The sequence below is a fragment of the Callithrix jacchus genome, chromosome 2 (assembly GCF_049354715.1).
Source record: "Callithrix jacchus isolate 240 chromosome 2, calJac240_pri, whole genome shotgun sequence".
NCBI classification, from domain to species: domain Eukaryota; kingdom Metazoa; phylum Chordata; class Mammalia; order Primates; family Cebidae; genus Callithrix; species Callithrix jacchus.
The window spans coordinates 205872892-205886208 of NC_133503.1; the positions used below are offsets into that span (position 1 = coordinate 205872892).

Consider the following 13317-nt stretch of genomic DNA (forward strand, 5'->3'; position numbering starts at 1 on the left):
CATCCCTGTGGCCCAGGGTGCAAGCACCTGAAGGGGACCCCTGCTGGGCAGCCTAGGTGGACTGGCTTTGTGCGGCTGAGATGGGCAGGGACTGTGGGGGCGGGGGGGCACAGTGCCCCAGGCAGCGTGATTGTGAATGAGCTCATTCTGATGTGCTCTGGCTGCTCCTGCCCAGGGTCCCCAGGAGCCGGCTCCTTGATCTTTGGAGCCTGTATGTGTGGAAAAGCTCTGACCCAGGCAAAGTGTGGCTGTCAGAACGGAGGTCTGCACCAGGCACCGAGACGGCTCTCCTTGGAGCAGAGCGCTTCACCTCCTGCCTGCAGACTCCGCTGAGCAGCCCCTCGACGGGCCAGTGCCCAGTGCTGCCCCAGTGGGTGCTCACCGGCTGTCTTCTGTGCCAAGCTCTTCTCTCCTCAGCCGTGCCAGGACGGTGCCCCCCTCCAGCCTGAGAGACACCAGCAGTGGGTCTTCCAGGACGAGCTTCATCATCGTCTCGTGCTGGTCAGCTAACTCGGCGACTTCCTGCACAGGGTGGGGAGGAATACGCCTTCAACCTTCTCCTCCAAGGCCAGGTCCTCCCGAGTGCAGCATGCGGAGTGTGACCCATGTTCCTGTTCTGTAAATCGAGTCGCAGGCCTGGTGGTACAACCGGGCCCCCCTGAAGCTGATGGTCCAGACACTCTCACCAGGGAGGGTGAGTCCCAGGGAAAGATCTCTTGCGGGGAGAAGAAGGGGGCTCAGAGGTCAGCCGCAGGAGGTGAGCCTGCTCTTTAGACCAGGGACGTGCAGGCCTCACCCACAGACGCTGGGCCCCTCGGCCTGGCAGCTGCTGAGAGCCCCATGGCCAGTCCACCCCTTCGTCTCCTTGGAATCACTCATTCCCAGCAGCCGCTGCTGCCCACACTACTGGCCTATTGTCAAATGCAGTGGCACTGCTTTCCTTCTGGGTAGGGTGGGATGCTTTTGGTGACAAAGGGGAGGAAATGGCCTTTTGTGAATTAAGAGGGTTGTACAAATGAAAAGGATTTCAAGGTCTCCCACGGTGAACCAAATGTTTATTTTCAAGTCTGGCTAAACCTCTGTGCCCCCACCTACCTGTCACATGAACAGAACTTACCTGGCTGCGGACTCACCTGGGCTGTTCTTGGGGTTCTGTGGGTGTTCAGGGAGCAGAAGGAATTCTGCAGGAAAACGATGGCCGCCTCGCAGTTTGCGGTGAAGTGTTCCAGCGTCTATCGTGAGTTGAGAGGGAGGAGATAAGGACACAGTCTGTTAGGTGCCAAAATAAGCAGCCGTGAGTTCCTGTGTTTAAACCGACCTCGGGTCAGGACGCTTCCATGTGTGCAAATGCTCAAAATCTGCAGACACCTCTGGGTGGCAGTGCCCCTCCCACCCAGGTTCAGCGTTCTCGGACACACCAAGCATGGCTTTGCTGACATGGACACCTGGACGGCGACTGAAACAAGCCTGAGAAAGTCCCCGGGGGCTGTGGCACCTGCAGCAGCTGCAGCTGAACCTACCTGACGGAAGCAGACCCAGTCACCATGGCTGTAGGGAAAGGAGCCGTCGAGGTCTGCCGTCAGCTGGGAGCTGTTGACAAATCTGTGCAGGGCCTTCAGGGAGCTCACGACCTCACACTGCCAAGAAGAGGCACTCATTGGTCACAGCTCCAGATGCAGAGGGGAAGACACTGTAAATGGCTCAATCCTGGGTTCGCAGGGTGGAGAGGCTGGCTCAGGGCGTGTGGCCTCTGCTTTGCTGGAGGTGCTGGTAACAGCACGTGTTTGGGTGCAGTAACGAAAGTGAGAAGATGGGAAAGCAGGGGACAGCAAAGAGAAATGAAGGGAAGGCCCTAGTGAAGACCAAATAAAAGGGAACAGGGAGAAAGGAAGAAGGAAGAGAATGAGTCCAGGCTGTCCTTCTGGTGTATCGGAGGTGGCCCGTCTCAGATCAACCCACAAACTCTGCACAAAATACAAGAGCTTCCCGAAGCCACGGCAGCCAAGCAGTGAGGCTTCTTATTCTGCTCCTGACACCTGCATGTGGGGCCACAGGCAAGGTCCCGCTGTGACTCCGTCCTCAGGGCATGGTCAGTGTGTGGGAATGGCTGAGCCCCAACAGAAAACAGGATCCTTTCGACAGCAGGTTACTTTATTAAAAAAAAAAAAATTAAAGGAAAATGAAAGAAAAGAGGAAAGATGAGAAAAGAAAAAAAGAAAAAGAAAAATGGCATCCTGGCCAGTGTGATGGCTGATACCTGTGATCCCAGCACTCTGGGAGGCCAAGGCGGGTGGATCATTTGAGCCCAAGGGTTCGAGACCAGCCTGTGCAAGAGGACAGAAACAAAAACCCCATCTCTACAAAACAAAATACAACAATTAGCGGAGTGGGGCAGCACACACCTCTAGACCCAGCTACTCAGGAGGCTGAGGTGGGAGGATCACCTGAGCCTGGAGAGGTCAGGGCAGCAATCAACTATGATCAAACCACTGCTCTCCAGTCTCAGCAACAGAGTTCGACCTTGTCTCAAAAAATAAAAATAAAACAATAAAAAAATAAGACAACTGGCCTCTTTCTGACATGAAGAAAGAAGAAACAGAGGGTGGGGTGGGCTGACCACATCACTGGAAGCTGAAAGCAGATTCCCAGAAGGGAGCAGTGGGGAAGGAGCCTGTGATTCCCAGAAGGGAGCAGTGGGGAAGGGGCCCCCGATTCCCAGGAGGGAGCAGTGGGGAAGGAGCCCCTATTTCCCAGAAGGGAGCAGTGGGGAAGGGGCCCCTCAATTCCCATGAGGGAGCAGTGGGGAGGGGCCCCTGATTCCCAGGAGGGAGCAGTGGGGAAAGGGCCCCTGATTCCCAGGAGGGAGCAGTGGGGAAGGGGCCCCCGATTCCCAGGAGGGAGCAGTGGGGAAGGAGCCCCTGTTTCCCAGAAGGGAGCAGTGGGGAAGGGGCCCCTCAATTCCCATGAGGGAGCAGTGGGGAAGGGGCCCGTGATTCCCAGGAGGGAGCAGTGGGGAAGGGGCCCCTGATTCCCAGAAGGGAGCAGTGGGGAAGGGGCCCCCTGGTGTGATATAAACTCTGCCCAAGTCTCTGGCAGATCCAGAACCATGCTGCATGGGGAAGACTCGGAGAACTAAACTGAACCCACTGGGGTGACACAGAGCTTCTGGTTTGAGTCTAACCAAGTTCGTGCACACTAGAACAACACTGTGAGTCTGTAACAGAAGCCAGTCTCCACACCAGAATCTTCAGAATGTCCAGAACTAAGGGACACACAAAGAATCAGAACACCGTGACCTATGCTCAGAGAAAGACAAACATCAGTAGAGGCCAACCCAGAGGTGACGCAGGTGTTGGAATTAGTAGACGAGGACTTCAAAGCAGCCATTAAAACTGTGCTCAGTGACGTAAAGGAAAAACGCCTGTAATTTATGAAAGGGGAGGAAAACTCCAGAGACGCAGAAAACATTTTAAAATCCACGGGAAATCTTATAGTTGAAAAATACAGTATTTGAACTAAAAAATTCAATGGGCAAATGGGTTAGTCCGTTTTCACACTGCTATAAAGATACTACCTGAGCCTGGGTAATTTATAAAGGAAAGAGGTTTAATTGGCAGTTCTACGTGGCTGGGCAGGCCTTGGAAGCTTACAATCGTGGCAGAAAGTAAAGGACAATTGAGGCCCCGTCTTCCATGGTGCAGGCGAGAGAGAGGAAGGAAGGGCCGCACTTAGAAGCACGAGCTCTCATGAGAACTCCTATCAGGAGAACTGCATCTGCCCCCATGATCTAGTCCATCCCTCGACACGCAGGGATTAAAATTTGAGAGGAGATCTGGGTGGGGACACAGAGCCAAGACGTATTAGTGAGTTTAACAGCTAAGGCGATGACAGAGAAGGAGCCAGTGACCCTGAGAACAGGATCAAGAGGAACCACCTGATCTGATGACTAGAGAGGAAGAAAGTTAAAAAAGACAGATTCTTGGAGCTCTGTGGGACAATTCTGGTATATATAATTGAAGTACTAGAAAGAGAGAAGAGAGAACAAAGCAGGAAAAACATTTTAAGAACCGAGCCAGGTGGCCGGGCATGGTAGCTCACGCCTGTAATCCCAGCACTTTGGGAGGCCGAGGCGGGCGGATCACGAGGTCAAGAGATAGAGACCATCCTGGCCACCATGGTGAAACCCCATCTCTACTAAAAATACAAAAATTAGCTGGGCGAGGTGGTGCAGGCCTGTAGTCCTAGCTACTCGGGAGGCTGAGGCAGGAGAATCGCTTCAACCTGGGAGGCGGAGGTTGCGGTGAGTCCAGCCTGGCAACAGAGCGAGACTCTGTCTCAAAAAAAAAAAAGAAAGAAAGAACCAGGCCAGGTACAGTTGCTCACACCTGCAATCCCAGAGCTTTGGGAGGCCATGGTGGGAGGACTGCTGAAGGCCAGGACTTCAAGACCAGCCTGGGCAACACAGCAAGACCTTGTCCCCTAAAAAAAAAAACATAGCTAGGTGTGGGGCTGCACACGCTCAGTCCCAGTTACTCAGAAGGCTGAGGTGGGAGAATCACTTGAGCCCAAGAGTTTGAGATCACAGTAAGCTCTGATGGCACAAAACCACACTCTGGCCAGGGTGACAGAGCCAGATCCTGTCTCAGGAAAGGAAAAAAAAAGAGAGAAAGGCTAAAAAGGTCCTAAATGTGGTGACAGGCAAACATCCTCAGATTTAAGAGCTCAAGCAAGCCTACACAGGAAAGACAAAGAAAGATGAAGGAAACCTACCCTACTGCACAACAGTCAACTTGCTGAAAAGAAAGGAAGTGCCTTGGAAACAGCCAGAGGAAAATTAACACACTTCGTACAGACGAACAACGAAAACGATTTCAATTATGGTGAACTCTTCTACAATTATGGAGGCCAGGAGGCAAGAGAGCAGCATTTTAAAGTGCTGGGGAAAACAAAACTACTCTCTAACCAGAATTCCAGGTGTAGCAAAAACACCCTTCCAGAATGAGGGCAAAGTAAAGATGTTTTCAGATAAAAGAGCACGGCAGGAGAAAAGAGAAGAAAACAGATGAGAAGAAAGGTCAACCTTTAAGATTTTTGTGGCATACTCGGCAGGGCTTCTGCGAAAACTTGGTGGGGAGGAAGTGGGTTTCCAGGCTCCACGTGGATGGAACTAGGGCTTAGGTAAATTATTTCATGTGTTTCATCTCACCCAGGTGCCTCCATATGTAACGTTATCCACCACTCAGGATCCCACCGTCCAAAACCATTACCTGAATTACTGCATCCTTGTCAGGCCTAAATGCAGATTCTTTATCTACCAACAGCAGGATACTATGAATTACAGGACACGTGTTCTGAAATAGATGAGAAATAAATGTTACTGATGAGCTTTCTAATTGTTAACTTCATTAACAGAACTGCCCAGTTTTGACTGGTGCTACCTCTGTCATAGATAGTTCCCTGGAGAACCTACTTTGCCCTGAAATGTAAATGATTTGCCCTTATGAATTTTTAATGTAATCAGGTTTATGGAGGTATAATTTACCGACACTGTAATTCACCCTTTTTAGTGAATAGTTCTGTAAGTTTTGAGGAAAGCATAGTCATGTAACCATCACCACCATCAAGACGAAGAACTGCAAAGCAACCCCAAAATTCTCTTGTGCCTGTTTGTAGCCAAGCACTCCCCTATCCCCAGCCCCTGGGCAACCAGGGGTCTGTTTTCGTCTCTATAGACTTGCCTTTTCCAGACACGACATAAACAGACTCAGACAGACCCGGCCTCTTTCACTTAGCATCGTGCATGGGAACTCATCCCTGTCGTGAGTACCAAGCGTTTGTTCCTCTGCCTTGCTGAGCAGCCTTCCATGGCATTCCCACACCGCGAGGTATTCATCCAGTTCACCAGCTGAAGGATATCTGGCAATCGTGGGTAAAGTCACTATAAATGTGTGAACAGGAGCACAGGTTTTCATTCAGGAGTGGGACTTCTGGCTCATGTGATAAGCACGTGTCTTCCAGAGTGGCTGTGCCATTTTAAATTTCCATCGGCAATACCAAGCGCTTGCTGCTGACAAGCTTTGTTGCTGTTTTGTGTGTTTCGTTCTGGGTTTCAGCTGCATTTCCCAGTGATTCATGGCGTCGGGCACATTCCCAGGTGCTTATTTGCCGTCTGCGTTATCATCTTCAGTGACGGGCACTTGTTCTTCCCTGGAAAACGCCCCACAAGCATGTGAGAAGCACCTACGTGCGGCTGTTGTTGGGTGGAGGGTTTCGTGCGTCTGTTAGATCTGGCTGGTTTACTGAGTTCTTCACGTCCTCCATTTTAAAAAATGTACCTTCCAAGGTACTGAAGTCACGCAGAACCGACTGCTTCTCTCTCCAACTCCATTAGCGTTTGCTGCATCCATTTTGATGGCCGTGAGGTTTGTCGATGTTTACAATTGTACCTTCTTGCTGTACTGAACCTTTTATTAACATACGCTGTTCTCCATGGTGTCTTGTAACACGGTTAGTCTCAAAACACAGTAATAAGAAAACAACCAGTAAACTATGGAGAGGATTTGAGTCTTCGCAACGTTTTATGACTTGATGTCTATTTGGTCTGGTGTTAGCACAGCCACCGCTGATCTTTTCTCGTTAGGGCTCCAGCACCACTCAGAACCTCCCTGGTCAGTGCCTCCCCTGGCCCCGGGCCTCCCTCAGGCTTCCCTGACAGCGTCTGCGCACTGGGGTCCCGACCAGCCCAGCCTGTGCACCCCAGCTCGTGGCCTGCGCTCTCTCCTCCTGGTGACCCCTTCCTGACCTCAGGGAGTTGCCTCGGCCCCTCGTCCAGCCCAAGGTTCGTGCCACTTGCTCCCAGGCCAGCCGATTTCTGCTAGCCCAGCCACCCTGCCAGGCAGCTCTGGAGGATGCCACCCACCCCAGGGCCCAACCTGAGTGGACCGCACCCTGTAATGGGTCATGACGGAGCCTGTCTCCTCCGAGCCTCAGCAGGACACAGCTTTTCTAAGAACATCTACGTCATGTGAAAGTAGGAAGGGCCAACTGTGAGGAGGGGTGGGGGCAGGTTCACTCTAAGGCAAGGTGAGGCAGGCCCGATGCGAGGAGGGAAGTGAGGGAGAGAAGAGGTGGCAGCAGGATGGAGAGGAGGGAGGACTGCAGGGTAGGGGGAGAGGAGGGAGGGCCGTGGGGGGAAGAGGAGGGAGGACTGCAGGGTGGGGGAGGGGAGGGAAGACCATGGGGGGAAGAGGAGGGAGGACTGCAGGGTGAGGGAGAGAAGGGAGGACCGTGAGGGGAAGAGGAGGGAGGACTGCAGTGTGGGGGAGGGGAGGGAGGACTGCAGGGTGGGGGAGAGGAGGGAGGACCATGGGGGGAAGAGGGAGGACTGCAGTGTGGGGGAGGGGAGGGAGGACTGCAGGGTGGGGGAGAGGAGGGAGGACCATGGGGGGAAGAGGAGGGAGGACTGCAGTGTGGGGGAGGGGAGGGAGGACTGCAGGGTGGGGGGAGAGGAGGGAGGACTGCAGGGTTGGGGAGAGGAGGGAGGACTGTGGAGGGAAGAGGAGGGAGGACTTCGGGGGGAAGGGAGGACTGCAGGGGAAAGATGAGAGAGGACTTTATGGTGGTGAAGAGCAGGGAGGGCAACAGCAGGGACAGGAGGGAGGACCATGGGGGGAGGAGAGAGGTTGGCAGGGGTGAAGAGGAGGGAGGACCACAGAGGGGGGAGAGAAAGGAGGACCATGGGAAGGAAGAGGAGGGAGGACCCCACGGTGGGGTGAGCTCTGCCAGTGCTGTCCCTGACCTCTTTCCTGGCACAACTTGCCACCTGGTGTCCCTAAACTTGAGTTTCCTCAGTGAGTACAGGAGCCTCTGCCTGCATCTTCAGCAGGGACAGAAAGGGTGAAACGGGTTTAGTTTCGTAGAGGGTAGGTGGGGCATGGGAGAGGGCACCCCAGGCTCCCCATTCCTGGTCTCTCCCTGTCCCCAGTCTCTTGCTGTCCCCAGTCTCTCACTGTCCCCAGGCTCCCTGTTCCCGGTCTCTCCCTGTCCCCGGTCTCACCCTGTCCCCGGTCTCTCCCTGTTCCTGGTCTCTCCCTGTCCCCAGTCTCTCCCTGTCCCCGGTCTCTCCCTGTCCCTGGGCTCCCCTCTGCCCCTGCCCAGGCAGCGGCACCTTCCCATCCCCAGAGCGCCCCGTCTCCTCTGGATGTTGCTTGTGGTTCAGTATGCTGGGCCTCTGAGCCGGGTGCAGTAGCTCACGTCTGTGATCCCAGCACTCTGGGAGGCAGAGGCAGATGGATCGCTTCAGTCCAGGAGTTTGAGACCGGCCTGGACAACATGGCAAAACCCCATCTCTAATAAACATACAAGAAATTAGCCGGGCGTGGTGGCATGTGCCTGTAGTCCTAGCTACTCGGCAGGCTGAGGCAGGAGGATCACCTGAGCCCAGGAGCTCGAGGCTGCAGGGTCCTGCGATGATGGCACTGACCCTGACCGGGGCTGCCAGGTTCATCCCTGACCTGGTTCGTCCTTGCAGTGAACCTTCCCCTTCCCGCCTCCACCCTTTGTCTGAAGGGCAATGCTGTGCCCTCATCCGATGGAGGGGCACAGACAGTGCTGCACTGCCCTACTGGGACAGATGCCCACCACCCAGGCCTGGCAGGCTTTGCTTTTTAGGTTTGCAGTTGCCCCGAGCATGGAGCTTCTTCAAAGTCCCACTGGACAGGCCATGCCCACCTTCCTCAGTGTCTGTGCCCGGCCCCGGAGAGCAAGAGCTGGGCTCACTGTTAAGACCCCGGGCAGGAGAGGGCTCTGCACAGGGGCCCCCGTCTCAAATCTTCACGCCGAACCTGTGGACCAGCTACACCAGAACCACAACAGGGGTGGCCCCAGCAGCACACGGCTCTGAGATGCCCCGTACACCTGAGGGACGTGACAACCGTGGCGTACCTGCAGTCCCGCGAGGGCCTGGGAGACGGCAGGGGCAGCCAGACTCCCGCGGGTGTCCACCAGGACGACCAGCCCCAGGTCCCGGACCTCCTTCCTGGGGAGGGAAACAGCCGGTCTTAACCACTGCACATGAAATCTCTTACAAACATGAGCTTCTCCACCCGAGACAAGTGGTTACTGGGTTCCTTTCAGCTCTAGAAGTTAACAGTTCTCTATACACATCAACCCTCTACCTCCCAAAGGGGCAGGCCCGTCGGCTGGAGGCACCGCCGTTGTTCCTCTCGTGGAACCTGCTGTGATGCCAGACGGCGTCTCCGGGTGCATGGGGCTGCGGCTATTCGCCCCTAGACGGACGAAACAGGCCCCCCGCCATCGAGGGGGCAAGGACTTCAGAGCCTGCTTATACTCATTGATTTGTCTGGGCATTAATGTAGCACAGAAGCTGACTGACGGGATGTGGACGCCGTTCTCAAGACAGAGGCTTGAGCTCAGTCATCAGGGCTCCGAGTGACCCAGAGCCAAGCAAAGACTGTTAGAGCATCTTTCAAAACTACAAAGACCATCACATGGTTTTAAAAACTCCAGTGTAAAAGCTTTGTCTCTGTGATTGTTACTGGAAACTCTGCTCCAAAATTTCAATAGAAAAAAATAATAGGTTAGGTGAGTTGATATGTTCATTTTTGAAAATTTTAGTGTTTGGCTGGTCTGAAGGTAGTGAGTTATCTCCTTCGATTGTTCACACAGTTACCAATCAAACGCCTTGTTCTGCCTTTCCCCCACTCACGACTGCACCCAACTAGTGTTAAAAAACATATAGCTGGGTGCTGTGGCTACCTGGAAGGCTGAGGGGGACGAGGTCGCTTTAGCCCAGGAGGCTGAGGCTGCAGTGAGCTGGGATTGTACCACTGTGCTCTGCCCAGCCGTCTCAAAAAAAACGTGTGTGTATTCTTTGACAATTTCTTCAGCTCTAACTCCAGGATTCATGGACATTCTAACTAAGTTGTGTATCTGGACACTGATCTTACAGTGTTCATGTGAGCCAGGGACACAGGAGAGCCCTAGCTCACGTCACTCGGCGGCTGCGTCCTGGCCAACAGCGTGAGTGTGCCCCGTCGGCCCCGCAGCCAGGCCTGTTCAGTTTTGGGTGTCACTGGGAAGGATGTGTGCTGAAGATCAGAAACGGTGTGTGGAAATCAAGGCTGGAAGCGCGTGGGTGCTGGCTGCTCCGGAAGGACGAGGTTAGGAGAGGCAGGGTCTGGCCATGGAAGCTGGCACCGTCCCCCCATTCCCCCCGCTTTGCCACAGACATGCAGCTGGGGTCCCCGGGTCTGCAGGGTGGGGCCCGGCCCCCGTCCCACCTGGGGATGCTATGGAGGTACAGCAGCAGGCGGGTCAGCTCGGTGCAGGACGCATGCTCCCTGGTCCAGAGCTGGCCCCTGGTGCACACCTGCACCACCGCTCTGCCCTGACGGTCTCGGGTCCCTGCGGAGACAGAGAAGAGGCAGCTGCCCAGGGGCTTCACTCTGGGAGGTGGCGAGCTGGGTCTGTGCTGGTTGAGTGTGAGATCCGCCCTGACAGATGGCCTGGTGCGTGCTCACCTGGGAGGATGATGACCCCGGACTGCAGCAGCTCCTGGCTGACGTCCAGCACCTGCCTGGGCACCTGGCTGGGGAGGTCCCCCGTGCTGGGCGGCCACACTTCTTGCTCAGGGTGCGGCTGCTGGGCAGGCATGTCGGAAAGCCCTCTGGGCTTGTGGCAGCGGAGGCTGCCGCCATTGGCACTCACGCAGGCTGAGGGCGCAAGAACATCTGGATGAAGGAAAGAGACTTCACCAAAGCTGAAGGTTTTCCTGTGCTTTGAAAGCAACTGCTCATGTTGCTATGAAGCACGGATGAAAACAGGCATGAAAACAGGGGATTCAGTGCCGGTGGGAGGTGGTGTGTCGCAGTGCCCAGGGCAGGTGGCGCCATCACGGAGACGGTCTCCGGTGGGAAGTGAAGGCGTGTCCTGGTGCCCAGGGCACGTGGCGCCATCAGGGAGATTGGTCCCTGGCTCAGACATGCTCACAACCTGCAGGCAGCTCAGCAAAGGCGGATGGTCTCATCCCAGCTCATTTGCTCAAAGTGCGGCGTGCATGACTGCATGTGGTGTGCGATTGTGCGTGGTATGTGGAACTCTGGAGTGTGTGAACATGCGACTGTGTGTGCTGATTGTGGGTGTATGTGTGTAACTCTGGAATGTATGATTGTGTGAGGCACGTGACTGTGTGTGGTGTGCGATTGTCTGTGCGTCTGTGTAACGAGTGTGTGACTGAGGCATGTGACTGTGTGCTTGTGTAACGTGTGACTGTGAGGCATGTGATTGCATGTGGTGTGATTGTGTGTGCGTGTAATGAGTGTGTGAGGCGTGTGACTGGTATGATTGTAACTCAAGCGTGTGATTGTGAGGCAGGTGACTGTGTCTTGTGTGTGATTATGTGTAAATTTGGAGTGTGATTGTGTGAGGCATATGACTTTGTGTGGTGTGTGATTGCGTGTATGGAACTGGAGTATGTGATCATGAGGCATGTGACTATGCGGTGTGACTGTGTAACTGGAGTGTGTAATTGTGTGAGGCAGGCAACTGTGTGTGGTGATTGTGTGTAACAAGTGTGTGTGATCGTGAGGCAGGCGACTGTGGTGTGATTGTGTGTGTAACGAGTGTGTGTGATCGTGTGAGGCAGGCGACTGTGGTGTGATTGTGTGTGTAACGAGTGTGTGTGATCGTGTGAGGCAGGCAACTGTGTGTGGTGATTGTGTGTAACAAGTGTGTGTGATCGTGAGGCAGGCGACTGTGGTGTGATTGTGTGTGTAACGAGTGTGTGATCGTGTGAGGCAGGCGACTGTGGTGTGATTGTGCATGTGCAACTGGAGCATGTGATCGTGTGAGGCAGGAGACTGGTATGTGTGTGTGTCTAACGTGTGTGATCGTGAGGCATGTGACTGCCTGCGGTATGTGATTGTGCATGTGTAACTCTGGAGCATGTGATTGTGAGTCAGGCGACTGTGTGCTGTGTTTGTGTGTAACTCTGGAATGTGTGAGGCAGGCGACTGTGTGTTGTGTGATTGTGTGTGCATGTGTAACTGGAGGTTGTGATCATGTGACGCAGGTGACTGTGTGGTATGTGCATGTGTGTATGAGTGTGTGATCCTGAGACGTGACTGCATGTGGTGTGTGATTATGTGTGTGTAACTCTGGAGCGTGTGATTGTGAGGCAGGCGACTGTGTGTGGTGTGTGTGTATAACGTGTGATTGTGAGGCATGTGACTGTGTGGTGTGTGATTGTGTGTAACTGGAGCATGTGATTGTGTGAGGCAGGAGACTGTGCTGTGTGACTGCGTGTAATGAGTGTGTGATTGTGAGGCAGGTGACTGTGTGTGGTTGTGTATTCTGTGTGAGACTGTGAGGGGCGCTGCACAACTGTGTGTGTCTTTTCTGCCCAGTACAAACAGGAAGGAAAATGAACAGAAAGGAAAGGTCAGGGGCTGGAAACATGGCCAAGGAGTTATGACTCTGGTTGACTCGCAGTGAGGTGACAGGAGGCTTTCAGGAAGTGTTACCCCAGTGAGTACTTTTGTTACAAAGCTCTTTCTGCAGCAAGTTCGGTGCCTGCTGCAGTCTCAGGGCCTGCCCGGAGCTCCAGGCACAGCAGCCTGACTGCGAAGGTGAAAGGCCCCTGTGGAGGTGTCTGGAACGGGCCGGACCACAGTTCTGTCTCCAAGGGCCCTTGGTGCCATTGCCTCCAAGCTCCTGGTCAGGCCCAGCAGGTAGGATGGGTGGGAAGGGGAGCAGGTGTGGCTGTCTCCGGGTACCGCAGGTGGGGACCATGGAGAGGAGGGCTCAGCCCCTCACTTCACTGGGCTTGGGGGGCCCTATTTTCTGCAGCCTGCACCAGCATTTCACATTTTTCCCTTCTTTCCAAAGTCACTGGCTGTGTTACTCACAGGATATTTCTTTACTCAAATATATATATATATATATATTAAATATTTAAGATATATTTAAAATATTTAAGAAATACGTTGTCATTCTTTTTTTACTTTATGCCCGGCAAACAGTCTTTTTAATAGTCACATTTTTGCTGGACGCAGTGGCTTACACCTGTAATCCCAGCACTTTGGAAGGATGAGGTGGGTGGATGAAGAGGTCAGGAGATCGAGACCATCCTGGCCAACATGGAGAAACCCCATCTCTACTAAAAAAACAAACAAACAAAAATTAGCTGGGCATGGTGATCCATGCCTGTAATCCCAGCTACTCAGGAGGCTGAGGCAGGAGAATCTCTTGAACCAGGGAGTTGGAGGTTGCAGTGAGCCAAGATTGCATCAGTGCACT

The 13317-nt window shown here is 53.9% G+C and overlaps 1 protein-coding gene across 1 annotated transcript in view; it reads right to left on the reverse strand.

Annotated features, from left to right (window-relative positions):
• PLEKHG4B (pleckstrin homology and RhoGEF domain containing G4B) overlaps positions 1-13317 on the reverse strand; it is a 93075-nt gene that overhangs the window by 24093 nt on the left and 55665 nt on the right. Inside the window, 7 exon segments of the mRNA XM_035291877.3 lie at positions 383-522; positions 1134-1232; positions 1521-1637; positions 5268-5351; positions 8944-9037; positions 10302-10425; positions 10542-10751. Of these exon segments, the coding sequence (XP_035147768.3) occupies positions 383-522; positions 1134-1232; positions 1521-1637; positions 5268-5351; positions 8944-9037; positions 10302-10425; positions 10542-10751 (868 nt within the window).